Raw genomic sequence first — 16,854 nt, forward strand, 5'->3', positions numbered from 1 at the left:
CCCACATCTATGATACAGACCGTATAGTTATACCACACTGCCGACTTGAACATCACATAAAGGGATCGTTTTCCTGCAGATCATCTAATGCGGTCTACCTAATTCTCTGCATGAAATGTCCTGACACTCCGCCAGAGAATGAACTTACACAGGTTCCACATTAAACATGGCAACACAGATGTTCCTGTAGCCACCCACTTCAACAGCCATGGACACTGTGAGAGGGACTTTTAAGTCACAGGGCTTATGGGCAACTTCAAAACACAGCAAGAGAGAAAAGAATGAGAAGTTAAACTCATGCTAAAATTTAATACATTACAACATGGCTTGAATAAAGAGAAGAGTTTTATGGCCAGATATGAGGATTGTTTACATCTCTCAGAATGACAGACAACCTGTCTACAGACCCACATTGTTTTGAAAAAACTCATTACAAACTTCACAAGACTTTGTTGGACAGTTATCTTATCCAGAGATCTTGACTATACATTGCTCTTCTCTCTCTTGTTGAATTAACCCTAGCCTGAATGAATTTATTAATTTTTTACATTTAAGATTTCTCATTTAAAGATTTACCAATGTTGTTTCTTGTCCTACCGTGTGTATATAAACACAGGGAACTCCAGTTTCTGTATCACGTCTTGCCTGAAGAAGGGGCCTGAGTTGCCTCAAAACCTTGCATATTGTAATCTTTTTAGTTAGCCAATAAAAGGTGTCATTTTGCTTGGCTTTTCTCTACATTCATAATGGCTAACACGGTACAACACCCTAGTACTGTAATAAGAAACAAACTTTATTAGATTAGATAAGATCAGGTTTGATAAAACGCCTTGCGCATAGGAAAGGCGCTATATAAAGAAAATGTATTATTATTATATAACGTTATTAATCAAACGGGGAAATTCAGAAATAAATAAATGTAAACAAATAGGTATAGATTTTTGTGTTGAGGGCTGTAGCATAAAGTAAAGGTGATTTAAAGTTTATGCGAGGACAACGCTGACATATTTTTTTTCTGAATGAATGCTTGTGTAATAAGCGTCTCTTCACAGTGTCGGAGGTACGCGGATCTGTCGAGAGGCTCCACACTGTCCTTGCTGCAGCTCTAATGCTCTCCGGGTACTTGGTGGCTCCGGGCTACAGAGGTACCAGAATCCTTTCAACAGATAAACTTCGTTTGTGAGATCTCACGCTTCTTATTTGCGTAACGCCCGTTGTACTTAAATATATGTATTTTAGTAACCTACGTGTCTATTCGTCAGCTGAACGTTGCGATCATGGCGAAGTAACATGACGATCTGTGCACGAAAAAACTGACAAAAACAAGACATACTAAAATGTCACTCGAAACGGGACCGAACCGTGAATCGACCAAATGTGAAGGGTACTACTGTACAAGAACTGGGAGTTGACTCCAAGTGTAACTCGCGAATGTCCCTCTACGGCACCCGTAAGCCGCGGGAAATTTCGAGGGGTAGCAGGCGCTGTATTGTTTTTTTGCGGCGAGTTTGCGTCTGTCTGTACTTTGTAGCGCGACCCTTCGTGTTCTATGAAAACTTTTCCCCAATAAGCTGTATAATTTTAAACTTCGCTGGAACTGAAGTGAGGCAGACCGTGTCAATGGACGAGGAGGAGCGAACCGCATATATACAGGTTGGCAAAACTAAGACATAGAAAAGTTTAAGTAAAAAAAAAAGAAACCAGACGCCCTTGTTTCTACGCTTGTCACAGGGTCACCGCCTTCCGCCACATATGAGTGAGCGAGCCAGCCGGGGATTTGAAGCGAACTAAAATAGCGTACTGTTTTTCAGTTCGTTCGTGTTATTATTTTACCAAGCAGTATTTTTAATTCATCTGTCAGTCGTGTTGTTTGTTGTTGTTGTCGACCCCGGGTATCCGCAGTGGCCGTACAAATCGTAGCCCGGTTTTGATTTGTAAATCCGTCCATCTGTGCACGCAGCCCTTTCTTTACCCCATGGGCAGCTTTTTGCTGTCAGGCCCCAGTGCCCTTACCAAGACATTATGAAAGCAAAACCGATAAATTAACGACTCGAGCACGTCACTTTCTAACTGCTTCACTAAATCCTATAGAGAGATTTCCCCTTATAAGTATTAAACTTCACTGTCAAGACTTGGAAAAAATAAAAGACAGAAATTGGTCACCTCGGGCTGAGCACTATTCTCTTGGCTTGCGGTTTTCGTTTTCACATTTGCATTAGTGAATTTCAGGTAAACCTCCCCAATTCCCCCCCCAACTGGGGACACAAAACTAGTGGGAGATAAGGCATCTTCTTTTTAGTTTTTTTCTTTTTCACTAATTTCTTAGGAGCAGAACTGTTTTAAAGACTTGTGCCTCACAACTCCAGGAAGCGGACTTTGATTGATTGTTTTTGTGGCCTTTGCATGCTCTGCCAGTATCTGCAGATTGTTCTCCACTTGTACGTCGCATTAGTTGGTGACAAATTCCGATCGTGGAGGACCGCAGTGGCTGCGGGTTTAAGTACCCCGTTATTAATGCTAATTTAACATACTACTACTGTATTGTCTTAATTATAATTGATTCTTTAATTGTTTCCCATAACCAGCGTCTAAACAATAAAAAATGCAAAGCAAACCAATAGGTACCATTCAGTTAGAATTGAAAGTTGTTGTTAGTTAGGGTCTAAAGTACCAAATGATTATTAACTTTTTTGGGTATTAATTGAATCAAAGTAAAGCACCACCACATTAGTCTTTGTTTTTTCTATGTTTGCTTTAGTAGTGATTATAAGATATTCCTCCACATGCACTATATCATAGTTATAAATGTGAATGTTAAAATATAAGATTTTAATAAACTTCTGAGTGCAACAGGCCTGCAGTAATTGAGGTCACTGTTAACCCCATAAAAGTATGTGATTTCTGTCTGCTGATTCTTCCCAGAGGCTGAAGGCTGCTGTCCATTATACGACTGGGTTAATTTGCCGGCAGATGGAAGAAGAAAAAGAAGTGCAGTTTACTCGACAAACAATCGCTGCCATTGCCGAGACAGCTTTCAAACAGTGTGGTCAGTACAGTTTAATTATCATCTCACCCCAGTGGCACACAGCCCTTGTTCTGGTGTGAAACTATGACTGTAGCTTTTAGTACCTGCTTCTGTCATAATACAAAGCCAGTTTTTGCTGTTGGTGGGTGATACTCTTCATTTCGATGGTTTGATCTTGCTTTTTTTGGACTACCAGAAATGCATTTTTATTTTATTTGAAAAATCTAATAATTTGGTTAGAACAGAGTGGATTGGTGGCATATAGTTCTCAGCTTTTTTCCTCCTATTTCTTTCTATATACTTCATTAAAAAAGATTGTTCTTGACAAACACTCAAAGGAACAAAGCTTGTGAAATGTGCTGGCTGACGGTTGATTAGCACATTTTTCATTCAGTCATTTTCTAACTCCTTTAGATCAAGCTTATGATCAACTTGTGCCTGCTTCAGTACAGTTTGATGGAAGGTGGGACCAACCCTGGCGAGGGGGCCATTTCATTGCTGGCTATTATCATACACAAACATCCATACTCACTCAACAACACTCTGCTTTTCTTGAAACCCCTTTTAATAGAAGAGTTAAACACAAATTCTTACATATATAACCTAGATGACAAGTAAACTTACAGTATGTGTGTTAAAAGTCATGGCAGTTTTTTCATCTATTCCACAGTTTTATACTGCAGATTAATTCTGCAGTACCAGGTAAGTAAAGATGTCTGATTAAAAAGAGAACCCTGTTCATAATGCAAAAAATTGCTTCCAGTTAGTAGATGGATTACAACAAAGAACTGCAGATTGACCCCCTAGGGTTAGGTAGCTAGTATACAGTTTCATTTGTGCTAGATGACCTTGCTAGTGAAACCGAACAAAAATGTTAACTGGTCTCAAAAGCAACAGCAATGTGCATAGTTAAAAGATGTGATATATTCATCTTGAGGTGTTACAGCCTCCTACTACTTGGGCCCTACAGTAGTTTCATTATTTGTTGTGGTGAGGCATATGCATGTTTTGCTATTTAGAATGATTTCCTCCAAAAAATCATATTGGGTGGATCGGTGACACCAGATCTGCAGAATGGGAACTTTCATAAGTGCACCTTGTGATGAACTGGTGTCCTTTCAGTTTTGGATTCCTGCCTTTTGGTCAGCCCTACTGTGATGGGCTCCTGCTCCCTGCAACCCGGTAATGGAATTAGCCAGATGAGAAAATTGATGTGCAGTGTTCAGTGCAGGATTAAGAGAGATCATGTTCAGATTAGAGAGGGCATTCCTTTGTTAATGCTGCATGTTATGTCTGCTCACTCCGTTTTTAATCACTTTCCATGGACATTTGAGCTGGAAAAGGAAGTACTGTAGCTTTCATAACCTTGTGATCTGCTGCAGTGCCCACTGACTAGACTTTATTAACGAAACCTTTCCAAAGGATGAAGTGGTTTTAGATGGTGATTACATCTTCATCCTTTTTTTTAATTAATATTTTATGTTTCAGAGATCTTTGCAGAAGATCTTGAATTATTTTCAAGGTAAGCATTTATTTCTCATATTCTTAAGTTTTTTTTATTTATTTATATAATTTAACAAAGAAAGATGTCAGGTTGTGTCCTGTGTATTGTCTGTCACAACATTCAACAATGTTAACAAATAGAGTCCTGTAATTTCAGTGTGCACCCTTATAATAAACCTCAATTCCCATTGAACCACTGTATCAATATAATACTTAACAAAAAGAAAAATGCTTAATATCACCCAGAAAGCTGATGTAATGACACCTGCAGGAATTATGGAAGTATTTTGTCACCTTTAGTTATAACTGAAGGGAGAAGTCTGAGTTTGTATTTCTCAATATCTTTCAATACAGGCATGCAAAACGGAGCACAGTAAATGTAGATGATGTGAAGATCACAGTTAGGAGGAGTAAACCTCTGGTGAGATTCTTTTTCCCTTATATGATGCTCTTCACAAATGCTCTGTTGTTACCCCCATTTTAAGACAAAACCAAAACAGACTTTTTCTTCTACAGCCCTAATTTTGCCACAAGCAAGCATACTTTAAAGTAAACCAGAAGAAGATTTACTTAGTTTTCTTTTGTTTCAAACTAAATCTTTTTTGGGTATATTCCCTTTGGAAATATTTTACATATTCTTTATGCTTGTTTTAATAAGCATCATTACCAAAAACAGAGTTGACGAAAGAGGCCAGACAAGCTTCCAAATTTGTTCCTACCTTTTTGTAGTATTCATAGTAGTTTTCTTCCAGTTTAGGCCTCTTTTACCAATTACAGTATGCTGAAAGGCATTGTCACCATTGATTTGTCTTTTTTCTTCTTCTTTTTTTTCCCCCTTCCTTCTTGATAGTGTGATTTTATCTGCCAGAAGAGTGAAGAACTAGCTGCTGGTCAACAAGAGAAAAAAGAAAAAAAGAAAAAGACCACTGGGAAAGGCAAGAAGAGAAAAGTTCATATTGAGTCAGACGTATCTGAGAGTGAAGATTCCAACATGCTTTAGCGTCAGCTTTTCGTTTGTTACTGTACATGTAGTTGGGTGGTCCCAGTACTCCAGGTTTTGACAACCTCACTGATATGGTGTACATAAGTGGTGTGAATTGCAGTCTTTAGTCATCTCTGTGGTTGTTCAAGTTTATTTTCTTGATTTAATTCAATATTTTTCATTTATTCATGATTAATCTGATGAATCATAGCATATTGAAAAGATACATCTGGTAAATATCACCATTTTTATTTATGTAAATACATTTACTATTCAAAATAAAGGTTGCCGGAAATGACTATCTAGGCTTTGGCAATATATGGATAGCTGCACCTTGCTTAATTTTTGTAAATATTGCAAGTAGAAGTTATAAGACAATTCCAATGTCATAGACCGGTGTTGCCAGTGAATGTTTTGTCACATATTTTAACTGGTAGCTGAAAACATTTAGTGTTTTTGTGTTTTGCATATATAGTCTATTTCTGGAACCCAGCAAAATAAATATCATCTTTCCACAAAGTTGTGATATGTGGTGTCAGAAAAGTTTTTGCATGTTTCTTTTAATAACAGATCATCTGTTTATTACTGAAACTGCTCAATTCTTCTTGGGGTTATGGGATGAAGGGTTACTAGCCCAGAAGCACTGGATGGGATTTTACTCCATTTCTGGGCACACTCATGCACACACCCATGACAACTTAGACAATTTAGACTTGCCACTCAATATATTCTGCATGTCTCTGGAGTTTGTTAGGAAAGCTGTAACACCTGGAGAAGAAGCCCTCGTAACAACTGTCTGGATCACAACTTGCAGTCATTTTGCGATAGTGTGAACATACTTGAATAAATTGTATTCTGTTTTGTTAAACATGGTGTAATCTGTTGAAATCAGGAACATTTTTATAAATAGATGATGTCATGTGAATATTATTAGCATATTAGGTCTGTCAGCTATTAAGACTTCACTTGAATTTCACAATATACAATTTGGACACTTTAACTGATCTAGTGCTAAATATGTTTGTCTGAACGTATTTGTTTTAAAGTCTTGATTTTTCATTTGTCATTACTTCCTTTATTTTTATGTTTTATTGCATGTTTTCATGCTTTTAAATTTGTGTGAATATCTGAGAGTTTGAGTGGGTCTTATTTCACATACAGGCAAGCATGTTGGTTAGGAACAAATGCAAAGAAGGCTATTCCTAACTTGCATGCCACTTTTAGTGTTAAAATGGGCCTTTAAATTACTAAACTTTTCTGTTGCCTTGTGTAATCATTTTAGTATTCATGCTTTTACTCTAGAGAAATACATATATAGTACAAAAAGAAGCAATGTACTGAATGTGTCCTTCCGAAGTATGTTAAATCCTATGTGCTTAATAAAATGGTTTTCTGTATGTGAGTTTAGCAATATGTGATACTATATTGTTTTTCTTTTATAGTACACATTTGTTTGAAATCATTTGACACTATTTTTTGTTGTTACTCCCGTATGATTTACTTTGCTTCATTGTGAAACATAGTGAGAAGCACAGTATGGAAATGTGTATACTGTACACAATAGCCAAACTGCCCCACTTAGAGATACAGTAGGTCTACCTGCTACCTGTGAAATACTGTAATGCAGGTGTTAAGGAAAGATGTTACCCACTTGTTATGTTATACAGTACACTTGTTTCCAGATCAGTTAGGAGAGAAGTAAGAAAACAACAACATGTCAGATGCAACTTGGCCATTTTGGTCTGCTATTTATGGAAATTGAATGTAAATGTAATTATCCTCCTGTTACACCGATGTTTCAGCAGTCACAAAGATATGCAAATCTGATCCAGTAATATACACATGTATGTGTATTAAGGAGGAAAGAGGGATAAGCACTTTTTGGTTTAAGTCGGTGCAATCTGAGAAATGTGTTTTGTAAACTTATGGTAGTCTTGGTTATGTTAAGATGTTGATTCTAGTCTATATAAATCTTGATTAAAAAGTAGGAGGAATGTTTAATTTACAACACTTCCTCTTTGAAATTGTGTTAATTGTAGTCATTTTCTATGACAGCTGTTGCTGTGTACAGTATTTGTAAAGCATTTTGTTTATAGTTATTTAAAATGCTTAAAATAAAGTATTTGAAACTAGCATCTTATTAATGGCAGAAGGACAAAATAGAGATAGAAGATGTTTTCTTTCTGAAAGCATTTTCATTGTGATATTCTTTGTTTATTCATTGTGAATTAAATTATTCTGCCACCCAGCGCACTTGAATCAATACTAGTGATGCCTTATTTTATTACCATAACATTGGCAGTTGTAATTTGGTTAGGTGAAGCTTACACAGTCAAAACGCTGTAGATGTACAAAGTGAATCTTCTTCTTCTTTCGGCTGCTCCCGTTAGGGGTTGCCACAGCGGATCATCATCTTCCATATCTTCCTGTCCTCTGCATCTTGTTCTGTTACCTCCATCACCTGCATGTCCTCTCTTACCACATCCATAAACCTTTGCTTAGGCCTTCCTCTTTTCCTCTTCCCTGGCAACTCTATCCTTAGCATCCTTCTCCCAATATACCCAGCATCTCTCCTCTGGACATGTCCAAACCAACGCAATCTCGCCTCTCTGACTTTGTCTCCCAACCGTCCAACTTGAGCTGACACTCTAATGTCCTCATTTCTAATCCTGTCTATCCTCGTCACACCCAATGCAAATCTTAGCATCTTAAACTCTGCCACCTCCAGCTCTGTCTCCTGCTTTCTGGTCAGTGCCACCGTCTCCAACCCATATAACATAGCTGGTCTCACTACCATCCTGTAGACCTTCCCTTTCACTCTTGCTGATATTCATCTGTCACAAATTACTCCTGACGCTCTTCTCCACCCTGCCTGCACTCTCTTTTTCACTTCTATTCTACAATCCCCATTACTCTGTACTGTTGATCCCAAGTATTTAAAGTCATCCACCTTCGCCAACACTACTCCCTGCATCCTCACCATTCGACTGACCTCCCCCTCATTTACACATGTATTCTGTCTTGTTCCTACTGACCTCCATTCCTCTCCTCTCTAGAGCATATCTCCACCTCTCCAGGGTCTCCTCAACCTGCTCCCTACTATCGTATCATATATACAATAAAAAATATTACTCAACCTCCCATGAAGAAACAATTTAACAAATAGCTCCAGACATAGTACAAAGTAGTGCAGAAAACTGTGATGTCAAGATGTTATGCCATGAGAAGCATAAATGTATGGGTAAGCGGTTTACCACATAGAAGGTGAAATCATATATACTGAGAGGGATGATAAGATCTTAATGACTTTGTTGCAGTTTGAAAGAACGGTGAGTCCATTCATTTGGAAGCATTGCATATGCTCTCAATAGCATGATGCTGCATTCAGAAGAGATACTGATATTTTGCTCAGTAATGGAAAAGATCAGGGCTCTATTAAATAACACCTGTTTGTTACTGAATGTATCTGTCTAAGAAGATCCTCTGGTGAGCTTTCTTGATCACAATGGATGTTTGTCCATCCATATTAGGTTACTGCAGATGTTACATCTTGTCTGAAGAAGGGGCCTGAGTTGCCTTGAAAGCTTGCACAGTGTAATCTTTTTAGTTAGCTAATAAAAGGTGTCATTTTGCTTGACTTCTCACTACATTCACAATGGCTAACACGGTACAACACCCTAGTACCCCAGGCACCTGAAATTCTCCAACACTCTGTGCCCTAGTGTATCTTCTCTTTTCTCCATATGGTTACTGGTGCAGGGTGGGGATATTCTATTGTACTTTGTACACGCGGCAGTAAATATGAACTGATTACAGTACTTTTCTTTTATCAAAGCCTTAGTTTTTTGAAAGAGCCAACACCCCATTTGAACATTCTCCCCAGATGTTCTTTACAGTAATTTTTAGAAATGGTTTATCTAACATTATTTTAGCCAGAATATATGTGTTTTGGACATTGTGAGCCTACAGTTTGATACCTTACTCGGATTATGCAACAAGAGTACACTAAGATTTTTTAAAATGGACATTATGGTACTGTTTGCTTTTTATTCGGATTGGTCCCCATTTTATCTTAAACTTTGTTATCAACATTCTTCATGCATACACAAGCTTAAAATTGTTTGTTTGCCATTCTACAAAACATGTAATAGACAAAAAATATTTTTTGGTGAAGAATTCTTTTAACTAAATTAGGATAATTATGTTCAGATTTCATCTGATAAATTCTGTAATTGCTTTATAATTGTAAGTAGTTGTGCTTGCTATTTTATTTAATTAGTAACTTAAAATGATAAATTAAGTAATATTTTTAAATGTGTTACACTAATTGTTGATTTTGTTTAAACTTTTGAAAACATTAATAATGCATTGCTAGTTTATGGTTTTGTATGTTTTACATTATGCTGACTTTATTCAGTAATATATTTATGTCTGTAAACACTAGTTTTACTTTGAAATATGCATGTGAACAATGAAAATGAAGTCATTTCACTGGGCATGAGTAACCAATCATTGTGGCTATTGAGACCCCAAACTATTTTTCGTTCTTGATGCACAACTCTATTTTTGAAATGCACGTTTATTTTTGCTAACGTACAGATACCCCTGTTTAAATGTATAGATAGTACAGTACTTTATTTGACCCTCATATTCTGTGTCAACCTAAGCAAACACAAGAATCTTTCATATCTGAAAATAATGGAGATGAGTTGCTGACATTTCTGTGCTGAACTTCTGTTGCTTGATGCTGGTATGATGCCTTTCTGTTGCACTAGTAGTTAAAGTGATTTGCCCAAAGTCAAGCAGGGGCTCGGATGGAGCAAAGCCGAACCAGCAGCCTTGTTCATTACATTCTATCACTTAGTGATGAAGGTTTCTGTCACTTTGTAAAGTTTAGTCAAATCTGTAGAAAACAAGCAGTAGAATGAATATTTAATAATGCACTTAGATGTGTACATTCACTGTTAGGGATTCTTAAGAAGATGAAACAGTTTGCTTAAAACATGATTATTTGTAGAAGAGGCAGTTGGTTTATGTTTTTTTTCCTCTGCAGTTGTGTTGGCCCTGTTCATCCCTTAGTCACTACATGTAGAATAAAATAAGTACGTAAAGAGATTTTTATTTCTTCTAATTTTTCTGTTGTTTTAGTTATCTTGCAAGATGTAAAATAGCAGCATGCGCCCTCGGCTGCATCCTGGAAAATCATTCTTATGCCCTATTTGTTCTGCATTTTGGCAAGTACATAACAAGTATATTTTTACTGTGTCAAGTGTATATTATCTTCTCCGTGCATCATGTGGGTGGTTGGCTCCTACTTGACGAGCAGTTTGCTTTACATTGCTGTCATTGACTTAAGGGTTAACGGTAAATCGTCTAATTTAGTTAATTAATTGAGCCTGAGAGTGCGTCAGAGCTGGCTGTGAGAGAATAGTATAAAACAAGGGGAGCCAGTGCCAGCCACATTCATCACACACCTGCTGGACACTCACGGTGGTCGACATGCATTTCTTGTCAAGTCTGGTGCCCCTGCTTCTCATTCTGTCGAGCGTCACATCTGCACAAGTGATGCCTTTAGAAGAAAGACTGGCACTGCGCAGCGGCAGGGTGAGTAGTGCATTTGTCTGCTTGTTTCCTTATTTCTATCAACATTTTCTTTTGCATTCATTCTTTTACACACTCATTAGGTCGTAGTTGTCACTATGAAATGCTAAAGAGGCAAACGTGAAGGAGACCCCAAAGATAGCAAAACACTTTGCCAACTGCTCCTTTATTTATTCCAATGCACCTCCACATTTCATAGTGTCAAGTGCACTTGAGACGCACAGAGAAAGCTGCTGTAGACCCCTTGGCTCTACAGTCTCTAAGCATGTCTGTACGTCAGTAGTGCTTCTCAGACCCTTACATTTGTGGATCAATCTGAAGCTGAACATCAGCATAAATCTAACTAACATTTGGAGTGTGTAAACATTCAAATTATTACACCTTGTAACTGTGGCTCTAAGTTCACTAGATATCTTGGTTGTCATCCCACAATACCTGTGCCTAGCTTTGTTCTTCTCTGTAGCAGCCAAAGGGTGGGTTTGCTTTTACATCCCATTTATAATGTAAATGTGTTTTGTTTTTTTGTTTTTGCAGGGTTTTTCCAAAGACCGTAAAGCCTCGCTTTTAAGAATATTATCAGAACTGTCAGATTTTGGACCCCTAGTTAAGGATGGCTCTGATGTGCGACAGCAGTCTCAGCTGGGTGAGAGGTCTGTCTTCAGTCAGTCACCACCCCGGGAAAGAGCCCCTTGCAAGAACTTCTTCTGGAAGACCTTCTCCTCCTGCTAATACTTGTGCTGCACGCTCACCCTTCATTGTGATTGCCATTGCCCGCCGAGTCTATGGTGTGTAAATTTTGATTAAAAAGCAAATCCAGTGTCCTCTTTTCTGTTTTTCTTTGTCCTTCGTCTTTGCTTATGAATGAACAGTACAGTAAATCTGTTAAAAAAAAAAAAAAAAAAGTTTTAGTAATTATTAAGGCTGTGGCTTTACACTGTATATAATATGTGAATTCAAATTATTTTTCAGCATAATGTTTGCTTAATTTTATAAATTTAATATTTATTATTATTATTTTTTTAATAGAATGACCATATACATTCGAACGTAAAGTTAAAGCCTTTATATGAGTTAAATGAAAAACAATAAATCTGTAAAACCAGAAAAAGTTTTAGGAAGAATTAAGGCTGTGGCTTTGAACTGTATATAATATGTGGAGAAAATTATTTTTCAGCATAATGTCAGTATAATGCTTGTTTAACTTTATTATTTTTAATAGAATGATCATATACAGTAGCATGTAAAGTGAATTCCTTGAAATGTCCATCCTTTTCACATTTATTTTTTACAACACAGGGACAATCATCTCAGCAGGAAGAGTAAGGCACTTCCAACTAGGTCTCCAAACACATCCATACATGTAGCCCACCACAAGTCGCCCTCACATTCGCACTCATGCTATGTTAATAAAAGAATTAAAAATTTAATTTTGGAAACTGAAGGAATTTTAAGCTGATTAGGAACTTGGGTTCTCCCTCTTTGAAGGCATGTGTATGGATGGCACAATATGGGGGGAAAAAGTAAATATATAAATAAATCAATTATAATAAGTCATTCATTTTCTGATCCTGGTTTTTCACTTTTGTATGGAGCTGATGGCATTATGCCATACAGGATTGGCTCCTGCCTACCACAAAGCCAGGCTTTTGGATGGTACTCTCATATACGTCGGGGATGTGGTAGGAACCTGGACACTGTGACAAGGCTGATAAGTGACTGGAAGGGCCCGCAGCTGCAAGGCAGCCATGCTAGTCATCGCTGCATTGTGCTACCCTACTGTAATAATAAACACACGGAACTGTGACATGGTGGTGACCTTGCACTTTTCAAAACCACCTTTTCTCAATTTGAGTTGTGTTGGCAAGCCTGATTGGGGTTACGTTGTCACTGTTTAATTGTAACCTTTGTACGAGCAATTCTGCGTTGATGTTATTTTCACCTGCACGATGTAGCTGTAGTTGCCACTCCAATTCAGACACACAATATACATAATGGAAGGTGCATGCAGAACGTGAGCCTGGCTTTTTAAAAGCAAAAACTATTCTCTAGTGCCCCCTGCGCTCATTCCAAAGACTGCATTGCCCCTTAGCTCCTGCACAACTTGTCAATCACCTCACCTTTCATAAATGTTTTAGGTGAGGAAATACAAAAACTCTGGCTGCAGTCGGTTTCACAAATCAAACTAAAGAGCCTTTTTGTCATTTTATATGAGGAACTACATTTGCCGTAAGTCTTTACATCTGTTACACAATAGATAAAGAGCCAAGAGGCAGGACTCCCCATACACTGGGCACTATATAAAAAGAAACAACACTTAAATATACAGTATGTTATGATCTTACTGGCACACAGCAAGAGGGCCCACTGGAGCAGCAGTCATTCACTAAGGACTTCATCTTCTTTTTAACAGCCCTGACCTTTCAATAACAGCGGGCCAATCCTGGGAGGACAGCCACAGCTGTAGGTTTCAGAGCAACTAGTAATATGAATGCCTTGCTTGTTTTCCTAGAAATATAAATAGATTAATATAAGGCACTATATGACAAATGAGATATGTATGACACAATATGTTATAGTTTATTTATCTCCAGGGGAAATTTAACCTTTGCAGACACTCGAGTAAAACAACTACTCCTTCAGACAGACACACAAATTACAAAAAAGAAGTAAAAAACATTGTGATTTGGCCAAAGATAAATGAATACTCCTGGTGAGGCACTATAAAGGGGTATTGTAGATGGTATAAAGGAGCCCCAGTAGTTTCTTGACACATTTCTAGTGAATAATATGTTAGCTAAAAGTCCTCAAAGCTGGTGGGACATAGCGAGAACAGTGCAGCACTGTTCATAATGAAAATCAGTTTTCTCTTCATTCTCTCCTCTGCTACTGCCTTCAGCACTTTGAGAGTGTATTCCATAACAGAGCCTGTCTCCTTGTTCAGCATGCTGATTTGGTGGGCCTTTCTTGAAATGGTGTTACCATCCCAGCACACCACAGCATTGTAGAACATTTAAAGGATGTCACTACTCACATTAAAGGCCTACTCTGCTCTTTCTTCCATAATAACTTTGTGTTAGTAGACCAGTCCAGCCAGTCATACATGTGGACCTCCAAATACTTCACATCCACTCCCTGAACAGTGTCCAGCTGTATAGACCGTTTGATTTGGTGAAAGTCAGTAAGCAGTTCCTTGCTTTTGCTGATATTAAGTTGCAGACAATTGTCAAAGTTCTTCATCTGACTCTTGTCCTCTTTCTCACCCCCTTGTTGATTTACCCCAATAGTTCAAAATCATCAGGGAATTTCTGCAAGTGATGTGACCTGCTGTGGTATTTATACCTGTAGGTGTACAGGATGAGAGGACTGATTTTTGTGGTGCTCCAGTTTTGCTCAGTTGGTACTTGAGTCTCACAAACTGTGGTCTGCAAGACAGATAGAATGACACCACTGGCTCATATTCCTGAGCTGACCCCTTGACAGGGATAGTATTGAGAAATCCAAAAAACCTAATCCTCACTGTGCTGCCAGATTTGTTCAGAATCACATCTTCTACTCCAGTGTTAGTCCAATACACAGACTGTAGTGGGTCCGGGTGGTCTTTCAGAAGATGACTTGTATAGTTCATGATGTGTCATGTAAGGGAGACTGCTCTGTAGTCATTTGGTTGATACGTGGTATGTAGATATACAAACACTCTGCTATATTGGGGTGCATTGTATCTCATTATGTTGCTGTTACTTTTCCATATTTCTACCAAACAACTTATGGTGCATGTGATATCAGCAGAGCTTGTATTGTGCAATACTGCAATTTCTAGTTGTGTACGTGATATCCTCAGGCGATGAGATCAGCAACTACAGTCGTCATATTTGACATTCCGTCTGACTAGAAGTCAGGTAATGTGACCTCAGCTTTAGGTGCTATCATATACCATGACAGTGCGTCACTGGGCTGAAATGGCAGCAGATTCTCTCCTTAACTCTCTCACATGGTAGACAAAGCCACTAACGTGTACGTTATACAGATGGAATAGAGCACTTTGAAAACTCTTTTTTTTTAATTAAATGCAAATTTATAAAAAGGCCCAGTGCAAGGTAATTCAGATTTCTTGGTCTGAGTTTAAAAGGTTGTTTATATGCCAACCTTTGAAGGCTGCTGGGTTTAAAAACAAATCAATTTGATTGGTGCCCATAACAATCACATATAAAGATGGCCGGCTGAGTGGTGTTTGTTGTTCTGCTGTTCAGATTGTTATATTTCAGTCAGTGCTCCTCCACTAACTGTGGTTCAAATGTCATATTTTTGTGTTTTATTTATTCTTTTATATTATTAGTGTTTATTATTTAGTTTCTACATGTCAATGAGTATTCTGCCAAGTCCCTTGCGGTTCATTGTGAATGTGCTTGTAGTGTGGTGAGTTCTCTTGAGTTTATTCTGGTTTTTCTTTTTGTGATTTTTGAATATTTTGAATCCTTGCTCTGTGTTTCTGACTTGGCCTTCTGGATTGTGTATTTTTATTCTTCACTAGTTGATTACCCAGTGGCTTCGCTCACTGAGTGCAAGGGAAAAAGTAACATGTAGTCTATAAGTTATTAAACAGTAAAACATTAACATTTAAGAAGTAAAGATATATTGAGCATTACTGGAGTGGTTTGGGGTAAACTACATTTTAAAGGCGCTATAACACAACAGGTAAGTAGTACTAACAGTAGATAAAATGTATTTGGATTATCTCTCGGTAGTAGATCCCTTGTGAAAGGCGCTACATGACTGCTGTGGTATAGAAATTACATTTTCTATGTGATCGTCTAAATTTCTGCCTGACAACCTTTATCTACGTGCCTGTGATTTACTTCTTAAAATAATTCATCACAAAAGGAACCTTGAATGTTGTGGGGTTTTAGTGACCCGAGCTCACCTTAAGGGACAGTAAGTAGTCATGCAGGGCAATTTACAAACAGAGTCCTGCTTCAATGGCGCCGATTACACTCATTCGCAAAGATTTCCACTCTCCCAGGAGCCGACAGGGCACTTGAAGTGTCACAAACAGTGCGAGAAGAGAGGACGCTGCCCGAAACTGTGAAGCTCTCGACCCGGCAGAGCAGCCCGACATTCTGCACCTCCCAGCGTCCACTTTGTTCTCACGCACATTGTTTACAGCTCGCCGCAGTTAAAAAGTAGAAAGACGCAAAGCTGTTTTCCTCATCTCTTCTACTATCAAGTACTGCCAACTAAAAAAAAAGTTACAATGTGGCAGTTTCTGTGACAGTCACGTGGACGAATAAATAAAACTTCTCTGTCAGAACACGCCTGGCAGCGGACGGGTCAGCGCCGTAGTCCAGAGAGGAGAGCTGGGAGAGGACGACACGGGGTGCACTTCTATGGGATAGATCGGTGTGTTTGTGTTTACTTCTTTTCAATATCAATAAAATAACTCACACAAATAATAACAATTCGTAAAGACGATATAAAAATGGCGTCCACAAACGAAGTGATTAGTTCCTGTATTATATGTTCTGTGGTCATACTTAATTTCCGTTTCAAACGCGAAAAGAATTTGATATATATAGATTTTTCTTTGGTGTGCATATTTTGAAGCCACTGCCATCTGTGCTTTTGTGCACCTCAAAGCTTATTTTTGTTTCACAGAGCTTTTTGTTGAAATGAATCTTTTTACATTCTTGGTTGCCCTCTTTTGTAACTAGCCGATTTCTGACACTATTTCCCCCCTCTAGTGGGCTTG

The 16,854-nt window shown here is 38.1% G+C and overlaps 2 protein-coding genes across 3 annotated transcripts; both read left to right on the top strand.

Moving 5' to 3' along the window:
* Positions 1–1,058: 1,058 nt before the first annotated feature.
* cenps (centromere protein S) lies at positions 1,059–7,769 on the top strand. Of its 2 annotated transcripts, none has more exons than XM_051931433.1 (5): positions 1,059–1,145; positions 2,923–3,046; positions 4,514–4,547; positions 4,883–4,949; positions 5,379–7,769. In XM_051931433.1, the coding sequence occupies exons 2-5, from the start codon at positions 2,971–2,973 to the stop codon at positions 5,526–5,528; spliced, it is 327 nt and encodes a 108-aa protein (XP_051787393.1). In that variant the 5' UTR covers positions 1,059–1,145; positions 2,923–2,970; the 3' UTR covers positions 5,529–7,769. The 2 variants fall into 2 exon arrangements, with proteins under 2 accessions (XP_051787393.1, XP_028663653.1); XM_028807820.2 differs by lacking the exon at positions 1,059–1,145 and adding an exon at positions 1,451–1,653.
* A 3,046-nt stretch (positions 7,770–10,815) lies between these two features.
* Positions 10,816–12,000, top strand: LOC114656789 (somatostatin-1B-like). Its single transcript, XM_028808395.2, has 2 exons — positions 10,816–11,114; positions 11,646–12,000. Exons 1-2 carry the CDS (start codon positions 11,010–11,012, stop codon positions 11,838–11,840), a joined length of 300 nt encoding a protein of 99 aa, XP_028664228.1. The 5' UTR covers positions 10,816–11,009; the 3' UTR covers positions 11,841–12,000.
* The last annotated feature ends 4,854 nt before the right edge of the window (positions 12,001–16,854 follow it).

This window comes from Erpetoichthys calabaricus, chromosome 8 (genome assembly GCF_900747795.2).
Source record: "Erpetoichthys calabaricus chromosome 8, fErpCal1.3, whole genome shotgun sequence".
Classification (NCBI taxonomy): Eukaryota; Metazoa; Chordata; class Cladistia; order Polypteriformes; family Polypteridae; genus Erpetoichthys; species Erpetoichthys calabaricus.

Coding starts and splice junctions, on each gene's coding strand:
- cenps (XM_028807820.2), top strand. CDS start 1,621: ATGGACGAGGAGGAGCGAACCGCATATATACAG. Junction 1,654..2,922: donor AGCGAACCGCATATATACAG/GTTGGCAAAACT, acceptor GATTCTTCCCAG/AGGCTGAAGGCTGCTGTCCA. Junction 4,548..4,882: donor GATCTTGAATTATTTTCAAG/GTAAGCATTTAT, acceptor CTTTCAATACAG/GCATGCAAAACGGAGCACAG.
- LOC114656789 (XM_028808395.2), top strand. CDS start 11,010: ATGCATTTCTTGTCAAGTCTGGTGCCCCTGCTTCTCATTCTGTCGAGC. Junction 11,115..11,645: donor TGGCACTGCGCAGCGGCAGG/GTGAGTAGTGCA, acceptor TTGTTTTTGCAG/GGTTTTTCCAAAGACCGTAA.